The 11,540-nt window shown below is 39.1% G+C and overlaps 1 protein-coding gene across 1 annotated transcript; it reads left to right on the forward strand.

Annotated features, from left to right (window-relative positions):
- Nucleotides 1–3: 3 nt before the first annotated feature.
- On the forward strand, nt 4–9,998 carry LOC139942800 (NAD-dependent protein deacetylase sirtuin-2-like). The gene is made up of 13 exons (XM_071939580.1): nt 4–151; nt 785–919; nt 1,391–1,534; nt 1,820–1,861; nt 2,359–2,465; nt 2,939–3,064; nt 3,500–3,629; nt 4,158–4,273; nt 5,095–5,171; nt 6,052–6,103; nt 6,434–6,504; nt 7,282–7,348; nt 7,740–9,998. The coding sequence occupies exons 1-13, from the start codon at nt 142–144 to the stop codon at nt 8,223–8,225; spliced, it is 1,563 nt and encodes a 520-aa protein (XP_071795681.1). The 5' UTR covers nt 4–141; the 3' UTR covers nt 8,226–9,998.
- Nucleotides 9,999–11,540: the final 1,542 nt, after the last annotated feature.

An 11,540-nucleotide genomic window follows, 5' to 3' on the forward strand; every position in this document is an offset into this window, starting at 1 on the left:
AAGCTGGCTACAGAGGGCGTGCTTTCTTATCACCGCTAATAATATATAACTGAAAAAGTAGGCTATCACAAAATGAGATAACTAGCGGTAGCAGCTCGTCAGACTTTGTGATAAGCGGTTTCCTGTTGAAAGACCAAAAACATGTCTGAAGGTAGGGATTAGGTATTACCTTTTGAGTAACATTACGGCTAGTCAGAAATGTTTGAAGGATCGAAATTTAGGTCGATTCTTTTGAGAAGGAGGTGTAGTTTTTTGGTGGCGATTGCTTCATTAGTTGTGTGGGATTGTATTGTATTATGTGAGTGAGGGGGCGGGGCTGGGATGTGCGATATTGATATGGGATTAGGGGCCTGGAAAAGGGGTGGGTGGAAATAGGTGACTTGAATTGAAATGACTTGATTAATCCATAGAGTTTTAAAATAAAATTGTGCACTGGAAAACGCTTTTCATCAGATTGGAAAACAGGGGCTCAGTTTGTATTTGTTGAGCCACTAAAAATGTTGGTTCCTCTGTTAATTAAACATGTTAAAACTTTGGACTGAGTCAAGGTGAGCCAAGGCTCATTTTTAGACAATTATTTGAGCCATGTGAATATTGGAGCCAGCTTTATTTTTGGGCTCATTCTGAGCGGTTTTTTCCCCAGTGACTATTGTGCCTTGATGAAAAACTTTCTTGTTGGATAAGAATCGTACACAAAATTGTAGAACTCAGAACTCCGAATTGTGTAACTCCGAACCTGGATTGATAGAACTTTGTCAAAGTGTCTCTGATTTTTATCGTTTAGCTGTACTGGAAAATCCTGATGGAGCCGAAGGAGGAAGGGAGACGGATGAGAAAGATGAAACAGGACTTTCACCATCCAAGGATGATCCCAACGATGATCCAGAGGATGATCCCAAGGCCTCTGGAGCAGACCCAAGTGAGCCTTAAAAATCTATAATTGTTGTCTTGATTTTTAGGAATACTTACGGCCTGGGCCCAATGTCATAGAGCTGCTAAGCATAAAAATTTGCTTAGCATGAAATTTTGCCTTGATAAAAACAGGATTTCTCAACCAAATTTCCACATGATTTTCAGGATAATCAAACAACAGCTGAACACAAGTACCAAGCAATCAAATCATCAATACTCATCAAATGTAAATTTTGTTGGTAATCCTGTTTTTATCAAGGAAGAAATATCATGCTAAGCAAATTTTCATGCTCAGCAGCTCTATGAAATTGATCCCTAATGAATGGGGAAATTTAATAAAAGTGTAAGGTGCTATGAGGAATCAATACACGTTACCAGATGTTACCCAGGGAGTGATATTATCGAGTGTTTTTGGAAGTATTTATTGTTCCTGAATGATTCCTTTTGTATTGACTTGTTATTTCTATGGATGATTTAGTGGATACCCTGGAGCGTTTGATGGGTCTCCTAAACCCCTGGCTTGGAGGTGCTGATGATGATGATGATGATACCGTCAAACCACAGCAACTCCTTCAAGACATCAGCCTAGAGGGTGTGGCAAAGTACATAAAGAGTGATAGATGTAAGTTTGTTTGACCTCGAAATCGGAAGCTTAAGCCAACATTTTTGGTAAGATTCTTTTACTGAGAAAACCGTCAGGAACCAATTTCATAAAGCCTGTAAGCACAAAAACTCGCTAAACACAGAAAAGTATTGCTTTGCAGGGTGGTCAGGTTAGCACCTTTTATAAAAGTTTCAAAGCGCTGTACAAAACGACAAAGAATACAAAAAACTTATACTTAGAACAAAGACAACTTTGTGACATTTTCTGTGTTTTAAACTGTTTTCTTTGGTTCGTTTTGTACAGGTAAGCATATCATCGTTATGACTGGCGCTGGAATCTCTACTTGTAAGTAATGGACAATGTTTACCATCAGTGGCATAACCAGACATTTTCAGACATTCATTGCAAGATGGAACAATCCATTCAACTTGGTTTTGCCTCGATGAATTAATCATTCCCTATTTCAACTTCATGATTAAGTACTTACCTCTACTCTCATAAATATTTTGTACTTGTAAACCAGTTTGTTGAACTTGCTTTTCATTCTCCCTATGGCCCCAAAATGTGGAATAATCTTCCTGTTATTATAAGAAATGCCAGCCCACTTACATCATTCAAGACATTCCTTATTAAAGCTCACCTGTTCCAGCAGGCTTACTAACAACTCCTGCTTAAATAATGGACCGCGTCTGGCGTGCAGATTCGTGGGGGATGGAGCTCTGCTGGCCCCCATGAGTCTGTGCCTCAGCGCCTTAGAGCAAACTTTTGATTTTGTCACTCTATAAATGACTTTTGATTGATTGATTGAAGTAAAATCCATTGTATTTATGTGTCATGCCTAGCTGCCGGGATACCAGATTTCCGAAGCCCAGGATCCGGCCTGTATGATAACTTAGGGAAGTACAATCTACCAACTCCGATGTCGATATTTGAAATGTCATACTTCAAGGTGGGTGTGCTATAAGTGAGCATAGGTGCTATTTAAAGGCAGTGGATACTTTTGGTAATGACTCAAAATAATTATTAGCATAAAACCTTTCTTGGTAACGAGTAATGGGGAGAGGTTGATAGTATAAAACATTGTGAGAAACGACCCCCTCTGAAGTAACATAGTTTCGAGAAAGAAGTAATTTTCCACGTATTTGATTTCGAGATCTCAGAATTAGATTCTGAGGTCTCGAAATCAAGCATCTGAAAGCTTACAACTTTGTGTGACTAGGGTGTTTTTTCTTTCATCTCGCAACTTTGACGACCAATTGAGCTCAAATTTCACGGGTTTGTTATTTTATGCATACGCTGACATACACCAAGTGAGAAGACTGGTCTTTGACAATTATCAATAGTGTCCAGTGTCTTTAAGGAGATTTTGCACTGACATAATGGTTGGTATCAAAGAATGATTATTATTTTGTGATGACTCAGGAACGACCGGAGCCATTCTTCTACCTGGCCAAGGAGTTGTACCCAGGGAAGTTCAAACCCACACCGTGTCATTATTTCATCAGACTCCTCGCTGAGAAAAAGCTCCTGTTGAGAAACTACACACAGGTGAGATATTAGTCTTGGCTCAAGACTCTCCTGTTGTTTACTATCTTTACTACTCCTGGGTTAATTTCCATCGCTGATAGAGTCACCAATAACAGATTAAAGGGCACAGTGACAGTGGACAATATTTTGGGTAAATCTGGGGGCTTCTGTGCTGGGGACACAATGTATTTTGCTCAGTGTGCAGAGCAGCCGATTTCACAAAATGTTAGGATTAATTCTACCTCGAGTTTAGGACGAGCCTAACCTAGGATGGGTTCAATGCGCCGTAACGTCTATGGATACGGAACTTAACTCGTCTTAAGATTAATCCTAAAGTTTGGAGAAATCGACGGCTTGGCAATTGTAAATTCTGGGCAGGCCTGCCCAGCACCGCCTTATAGACTAATCTTGTTTTCCTTTGACCATGTTGATTCCGGTTTGTGTTCCCCTCGGTAGAATATTGACACCCTTGAAAGAATCGCTGGTGTGCCAGGCGACCTGTTAATGGAGGCCCACGGTACATTTCATACCGGACACTGCCTTGCTGGAGATTGTAGGAAAGAATACACACAGGAGTGGATGAGAGGTGAGTGAACTAAGGATTACACACATAACTTCTCAAGGTATAATGTTACCCTGATCAAAGCCCTTTTCTCCTAGCTGGGGTACCTTTGGGTGACAGTGTTCCTTGTTAAGTTGGAATTTCCCAGTAGAAATTGTTAGAAATTTCCCTTTCCAAACTTGCCCAAGAAAAACAAAACTGCCTTGCCCTTTTTAGGAACCTTTGTGCCCCAATAAATGTCCTAGTAGAATTGTTTATGCCACTGAAAAACAATCTTGTCCTTGTTCATTGCTTTGGTGGCCCTTGAAATAGCCAAAGTAGAAATTGTATATTTTCGTTCTCAGATGTTGGCAATGATAAACTTTTCTGTCATAGTTATCACGCAACTCCGACGGCCAATCAAACTCAAATTTTCACAAGTTTGTTTTTTAATGCATTATGTTGAGATACAACAAGTAAGAAGACTGGCCTTTGATAATTGCCAATAGTGTCCAGTGTCTTTAAACCCATCAATCTTGACACTCAAATGGTCTTGTTCTTTTGTGTTTGTAGTTGAGATCTTTGCTGACAGGATACCCAAGTGCACGGAATGTGGTGGATTAGTCAAGCCAGATATTGTGTTCTTTGGTGAGGCACTACCCCTAAGGTTTTCCTCCCTGGTCATGGAGGTAGGTAGAGCAGATACAGCTGGATCAGATCCTACATGTACATATTGTAGGTCAATATTTTAATTACATGATTTAGATAAGTATTGGATGCATTTGATGGAAAGATTGCATTTACTAAGAGAGGTTTCAGTCCTGATACTTCACGGAGGCACTGAGGGTCTCCCACATCCTGTAATTATCCTGTAACTGTTAATCTTTTCTGTTTTATCAAATTTGTTTTCCCTTTTTTGCTATCATTGTTTTTTTGTCATTTTGTTCAGTTTTTAACTGCTAGGGTTTCTCTTTTTTAACTGTTTTTTTCCATAGTGGGGTTTCAATGTATAAGAGGGTTCCCCAACACCCTGTGCATTTTTTCAGTGTCTTTTAGTGGTTTATCTAATATTTATTTTTACTTATTGTCGTCGTTTTATATAATGTTCCTGTGTACTCCGCGGTGGTGCAATTTTTATGTGTTTTATCTATGCTATTTTTATCAATATTGTTATCTTGTAATGCCACATTATTCAGCTTCGTGCAGCCAGTTGGTTTTTTAATAAAAATGAATGAATGAATGAATGAATGAAGGCGATTGCCTCCATGCCCCCTTGCCTCGGTGCCCTTGAAATGCTCCGGTAGAAATTTACAATTGCCTCATAGGGTGCCCTTTACCAAGGAGAAAAATCCTTTGTGCCCTTGCCGTGCATGCTTCACTAACACAGCTTGTGCATAGATTGCTTGCACAGTGAGCAGAGAATGGTGATCGTTAAGCCAGAATTCAGTGGTAATCCCCAAAAATTGGGCTCTGATGAAACTTATTTTGTTATTTTGTGTTTTCCTTGCAGGACTTTCCCATGTGCGATTTGCTGATAGTCATGGGGACATCACTGGTTGTGCAGCCCTTTGCTTCGTTACTAGAAAGGTAGGCACGTGATTCAAGGTTTCAAAGTTTGAAGGATCATTAATAGGAACAGTCTGTGATAAATTGGTACCTGCTAAGGTAGAGGTTGACATTGTGTATTCAAGACAGTGGACACTATATTGGTAATTGTCAAAGACCAGTCTTCCCACTCGGTGTATCTCAACATATGCATAAAATAACAAAGCTCTGAAAATTTGAGCTTGATTGGTCGTCGGAGTTGAGAGATAATTATGAAAGAAAAAAACACCCTTGTCACACGAAGTTGTGTGCTTTCAGATGCTTGATTTTGAGACCTCAATTCTAAACTTGAGGTCACGAAATCAAATTATCAAACTATCAACCTCTCCCCATTACTCGTAACCAAGAAAGGTTTTATGATAATAAATATTTTGAGTATATACCAATAGTGTCCACTGCCTTTAAAAGCCCTTTGGGCTGTATACTCCCCAGCAGAGAAAATCTAAAGGAATCTTATTGGACCAATGACCAGGGCACTAATCAGGGCACTATTCCTCCCTTCTAATCGTCGTCTTAAGCATTTTAAAGGTAGTAAGCGGTTCATAGATAGTTTTTATCCTTGTGCTGTTCGTGCTTTTATTGTAAACTAGTTTGTTTTCTGCTTTTTGTAGCCTATATATTTGTATATATTTATATTTTTGTATCTTCTTGGTAATGGTTTTAAATGTTGTTAAATCTAGAGAGCTTGAGGTACACTACAATTTCCGTTGTTTTTAGGTTTTAACTTTTTAACAATGGCTGAATAAATAGTTCTAATCCAATCTAATCTAATCTACTAATGTAAAGGACATTGAAAAAGGTTATTGTAAAATGTGCTTCCCTTCAACTGATCTGCATGTTTATATTTATTTCTTCTCCTCAGAGTTCCAGAAACGACTCCCAGACTTCTTATTAACATGGAGAAAGCTGGCGAGGTATGTCAATAAATTTGATTATGCAATCCTTGACTAACTGCAATAAAAGACTCGGGCCTCTAGGTTTTTTTTCAAAAATGGGCGCATGCCAAGAACCACAGAAAATAAACCAGGACCTCTGTGTGTAGATATTTTAAAACTGTATGTATTGTGATTGTATGTACTGATATTTATATTATTCAAACTGGACCTTTATCGGAGGCATAAACAAGCACAAACGATATATATCTACTAGTGTTGTGCTAGTGAAAAAGTGTAATAAATAAACAAAAATAAACAGATGCAATTATTTAAAAAAAATTTTTTTTTTTCCATTCCCCAATCTTCCAGTCTAATCCCGTGCTACGCCGTCTTGGTTACGGCGGAGGAGGCTTCGAGTTTGACTCAGAGAGCAACTACAGGTAGAGAAATTAATTTGTTGGAAACATCAAGTTTTTATAATTTGAAGCTCAGTGGTACTACACATCACTAACCCTTTGGAAACCATAGCATCCGGAAACGGCTAAGACAAAAATGTTGGAGACGAGTTCCAATCCTGCGATAAAGGCCCGGTCAGGCCTCGATAACGAGAATGAAAACGTGAATGTTAAAAATCCACGGCCTCGATTGGTTAACCAAATTCGTTCTCTTTGCATCGTTATCAATTTGTTATCGCTGCAGTGTGACTCTGCCTTTACACTGTGTGTGTCTACTTGCCAGGTAGATTATGTTCTTTAGAGAACTGTCTTGCTGTATATTCTACTACAGCGGAGTAGATTTTGGGTTTTTTTGGGAGACTTCTTAGTTCTGAAATGAACTGTCCTGCTTGTTAACTACTACCCGGGCGGAAGGTATAGAAATTTGGCTGGGACTACTACTTAAGCTTATAGGATCGTTATTAACTTTACTATCATGGAGTGAGCTTTTAGTAGACCTCTGTCACGCTTCCTCCATCTTGGTCATGTTCTTCATGTCAAGTAACAACAATAAATGCGTATAATAATTTTACAAATAGGAACCAGATTATTGTTTTCTTCCAGCCTCGGTTTAGTTACATTGATATCAATGGGATATATACAAGATAGCTGCACCATGATAAAGGTCTAGTCATCGTCAGGAGACAGTGTTCCAGTCCTGTCATTAGCAACGCTTACCGCCAATAATTCATTAATTGTTTTATTTCTTTATTTCTTTGGCAGAGATGTATTGCATCTTGATAAATGTGACAATGGGTGCTACAAGTTAGCAGAGCTACTTGGATGGAAGGTAAGAATGTTGAAGAATGAACACCCCCGGACAAAGTTATTGACAAAATAGGGAGACCACAAACTAGGGCTAGATAGCTCAGTTGGTTGAGCGCCGGTGTGGCTGGAGATTTTGTCCCCTCCATATGGCAAACTGTGTACAAACTTCTTCTTATATGCCAATGGAAGCTAAATTTCTGATGCGGACAATAAAGACATTTTAATTCTGATAACACCCTCTTCAGAATCATCCTCCTCCAGCCCATGTTAATTTCCCATGTGGGGGACCGGATCTCCGGCTGACAGAATTACCTGGGACACCGGCACGTTAATCCGAAGGTCGATGGTTCAAGTCCAACTCCAGTCTTTTTTTCTTTGTTCAAACCCAAACCATTCGTCTTCAATTCACACAGGAAGAGATGGATAAATTGGTTCAAGAAGAGCATAAACGCATAGAGGGTGCCTCTTCATCCATCCAAGAAAAATCCTCCACGCCAAAAGTCAGCGCATCCGAAGTAGACAAGTCTGTGAAGAAAACCTCCACGCCAAAAGTCAGCGCATCTGGAGTAGACAAGTCTGTGAAAAAAACCTCCACGCCAAAAGTCAGTGCATCTGGAGTAGACAAGGCTGCGAAGAAAGCCTCCACGCCAAAAGACAGCGCATCTGGAGTAGATAAGTCTGTGAAGAAAACCTCCACGCCAAAAGTCAGCGCGTCTGGAGTAGACAAGGCTGTGAAAAAATCCACCACGCCAAAAGTAAGCGCATCTGGAGTAGACAAGGCTGCGAAGAAATCCACCACGCCAAAAGTCAGCGCATCTGGAGTAGACAAGGCTGCGAAGAAAAAAGTGCCCTCTGGTGGTGCTAAACCCATGAATGGAGCAGCAGACAAGAGTAAGTGAGCATCCATGCTGCGACAGAAAGAGACGGATCCAGGAAAACAACAGTGCCCGTTGCATGTGATGACTATATGGCAGCATGAGAGCCAGCGGATCAAGTTTTACAGGGTTTTGCAATACATTCTTCTAATTATTAATATATTATTTATTCAGCCATTTCAATGAACTGTTTTTATAAAGCGCTTTTCACTTCCAAAAGGGCTTCGCAAACCGCTTCAACATTATTACCCTTGGTCACTGGGCCTTAATTCACTCCTGGGGAGTCAGTCTGTGCAACATGCACTACCCGGCTAAATCACACACGAGAGAAGCAATTGTAGTTAAGTGTCTTGCTCAGGGACACGAGTGATATGACTGGGATTCGAACCCACACTCCGCTGAACAGAAACACCAGAGCTTGAGTTCGGTGCTCTTATCGGCACAGCCACGACACCCTACACAAAGTACAGACACAATACTTGCAAACAAAAATTTAGCTACAGGGAAAAATAAATAAAATAAACATGTTTTACAGAACTACCTGTTAGCCTACAGGCTAACAAGCAACTAAAGCACTGGTCCTGAATGAAACTGACTGACAGAAGGTTTGGAGACAACCTGAATCAAAGTTTAATAATTTGTGCAATTAGAAGTTTTACCAATGTTTGAATTAGAGAGAAATTGGCTGCTCAAATAACGTAAAATAAAACATAAATTTGTATGTCAAGATTTTTTCTATTTTGTAACACTGATTAACATGGGCATTGTTGTTTTCAGCCTCTAACAAAATTTTGTTAGAGAAACATTTAATTGAGTAAGTTGAATGTTACTGATTATTTATGCATAGAAATACACAATAACTCAAAGAATTAAACTATATTTTGGTTCCTTATTTTGTTTTAATTTATATTTAATTTGCATTTATCTAATGAATTTTCGATATGTTTATGGGAATTTAATTACAATTTTAAAATAATATCAACTATGTTACTCAGAGACCTAACTTCTTTATTTTTTGTAAGCATAAAACTACTAGAAAACAAAATAATATAATTACGGGAAAACCCACCCTTGTTTCCACACGTTTCGCCGTGTCATGACATGTGTTTAAAATAATTCCGTAAATATTAATGCTTCGGTGAAAATTCTACAACGCAACTTGAATTACCTTGTGTTGCTTAACGAATTAGGGTAGATTTAGACTCTAAATCCCCCATAGACCAGTGGTTTTTACCAAATATAACCCATAATTGATTACATCTCAATAAAATAGTCAACTGTAAATTTGTACATAATTATATAATTACATAGGTTTAATATTTGTTGCTTAATTTGTTTTTAAAGCAAAACGATGTCTCCTTTGGTAATTACTCCAAAAATAAATGACCATAAAAAGTTACTGGTAACAATCACTGCAGCTGTTGTAAAATTTTGAGAAACAATCCCCTTATAGAGCGATTAGAAAAACATTTAAGCCTGGTTCATACTTCCTGCGAGTGCGAATGCGATGCTAATTTGATGTGAATTTGACGTAACTACCCCACTTTGGCTGTGATATTTGCCCTGAGTTGCCCACAACTCAACTCAGTGCGAATTTGTGACGCCAACATTCGTATCGCATTCGCAGTTTGACCCAAAATGTTAACTTTTTGTACTGGGGGGCCTTTTAAAATGATCTGAATGATGCTACAGTAAGTTAATGGAATGCAATAGCATGTTAAAGCATGTATAATAATGTTTGTTGCCAATTTATGTAAAACCGGAGCATTGCAATAAATTATTTAAGGATGTTATAAACTTCATCTGAGCTAAGTTTCGTTTATTAACCCAGGTTTTATGAATCATAAAGGGAAGGTATACTTAGTAATCGCTCCTATAAATTTATGGCACTAAAACCTACTTGGTTAGAAGCTTAGTTTAGTTTTTATGCCCCAAAATCTGAATCTGAGAAACGTCACTGACGGTAACCTTTTCCGTTTGAAATTAAATTTTCAGAGGGGACTGAAAACCCAATCCACATAGTGCCCCCCCACCCCACTCCCCCGGTGGGATTTGAAACCAGGTCCCGGCCCACCACAGGGAAAGACACAACTACATCAACCTGACCACACCAGTTTGCGACAACTAAATAAAATGTAAGGCCCAAATGTAGCCCGCGTTTTAAAGCTTAGCAACTGAAAATCTTTTGAAATGCCGACACATTTTTCTTTTGGAGTGTTTTTACCAAAAAAAGTGGACATTTCTCCTGGGTAAAAAAGGCTGTACAATCTTGCATTTTTTTATTTAGATGCCACGAACAAGAGCATAATTATTCTTAGGCAGTGTGCTCGCTACCCACCGGCATTATTCATTCGTGAAATTACGTTAATCTGCATAATTATTATTTGGTGAATACGATTCCTTGCTCCGTTAAACGATTAACGAACTAATTAGGCTGAAAGGGAATAGGGAATAGACCCTTCCCATAAAATATGTAAATTGCACATTGCACGTGCGCACTTACACTTTGTTTGGCAAAATGAGGGAACATCTCGCAGTTTTGTACACGGATAATGGCTGCGCGACGCATACGCGATTGCGCGTCTGCTTAGTGCACAACTCTATGGCGTTTGCCAACCAATATGGTCTGTATGCATGCGTGAATGTAATTAGGATATTTGATGGGAAGGGTCCATTATGCAGGTTTGGTAATCACTATTAAAATGAATGGCTGCATAAACACTTTTGACTAGAAGCCTGCAGTATTTTTTTTATACTCAAAACCATTTTGAGAAACATTTCACTTCAAATAAGTAATGTAGACAGTGCAGTCTCCATAAAATAGAAGATTTTATGTTTTCTTCCATTGAGCTGTGAACAAAATGTGCCTGCAGGAAGTCCAGGCTCTGTGGCTCTTTTGTGTTACAGGTCACATCGTCTATAGAAGATGTGACCTCTGCTGTCACACGAAAACCATAACATGATTCGCGCGCATACCGCCGGGCAAAACCTTTGTGTTTTGGCAGCCAGCTAGAGAGTGTACGCAGTCTTACTATGACTACGCAACTCAGTGCCCGGCGAAACATGACGTATATAGTGTTTTGTCCAACAGAGGGCGGTTTGAATGTAAACATAGATCACATCGTCTAAAGGGTTAAAATAACCAAACGGTTCCCAGAAACCAATGTACTTTTCCGAAGTATGTTCCTTAGAAGGAGTTATGGTTGAGTGGGGTTAACAGTTCAACAAGTTTTGGGGGCTATGCATGGTTTACCAAACTGGTCGTTTACTTAAGAAGAAAAAAAAAGTACAATGCGAGCAGGTTTATTGTCAATAATATGATACCTAGGAAAACTTAAG

This window comes from Asterias amurensis, chromosome 1 (assembly GCF_032118995.1).
Source record: "Asterias amurensis chromosome 1, ASM3211899v1".
Classification (NCBI taxonomy): domain Eukaryota; kingdom Metazoa; phylum Echinodermata; class Asteroidea; order Forcipulatida; family Asteriidae; genus Asterias; species Asterias amurensis.

Bases quoted from the DNA above. Each gene is read 5' to 3' on its own strand.
- LOC139942800 (XM_071939580.1), top strand. The intron at 3,630-4,157 runs GTGAGTGAACTA...TTGTGTTTGTAG, and splicing joins CACACAGGAGTGGATGAGAG to TTGAGATCTTTGCTGACAGG. The intron at 4,274-5,094 runs GTAGGTAGAGCA...TTTTCCTTGCAG, and splicing joins TTTCCTCCCTGGTCATGGAG to GACTTTCCCATGTGCGATTT.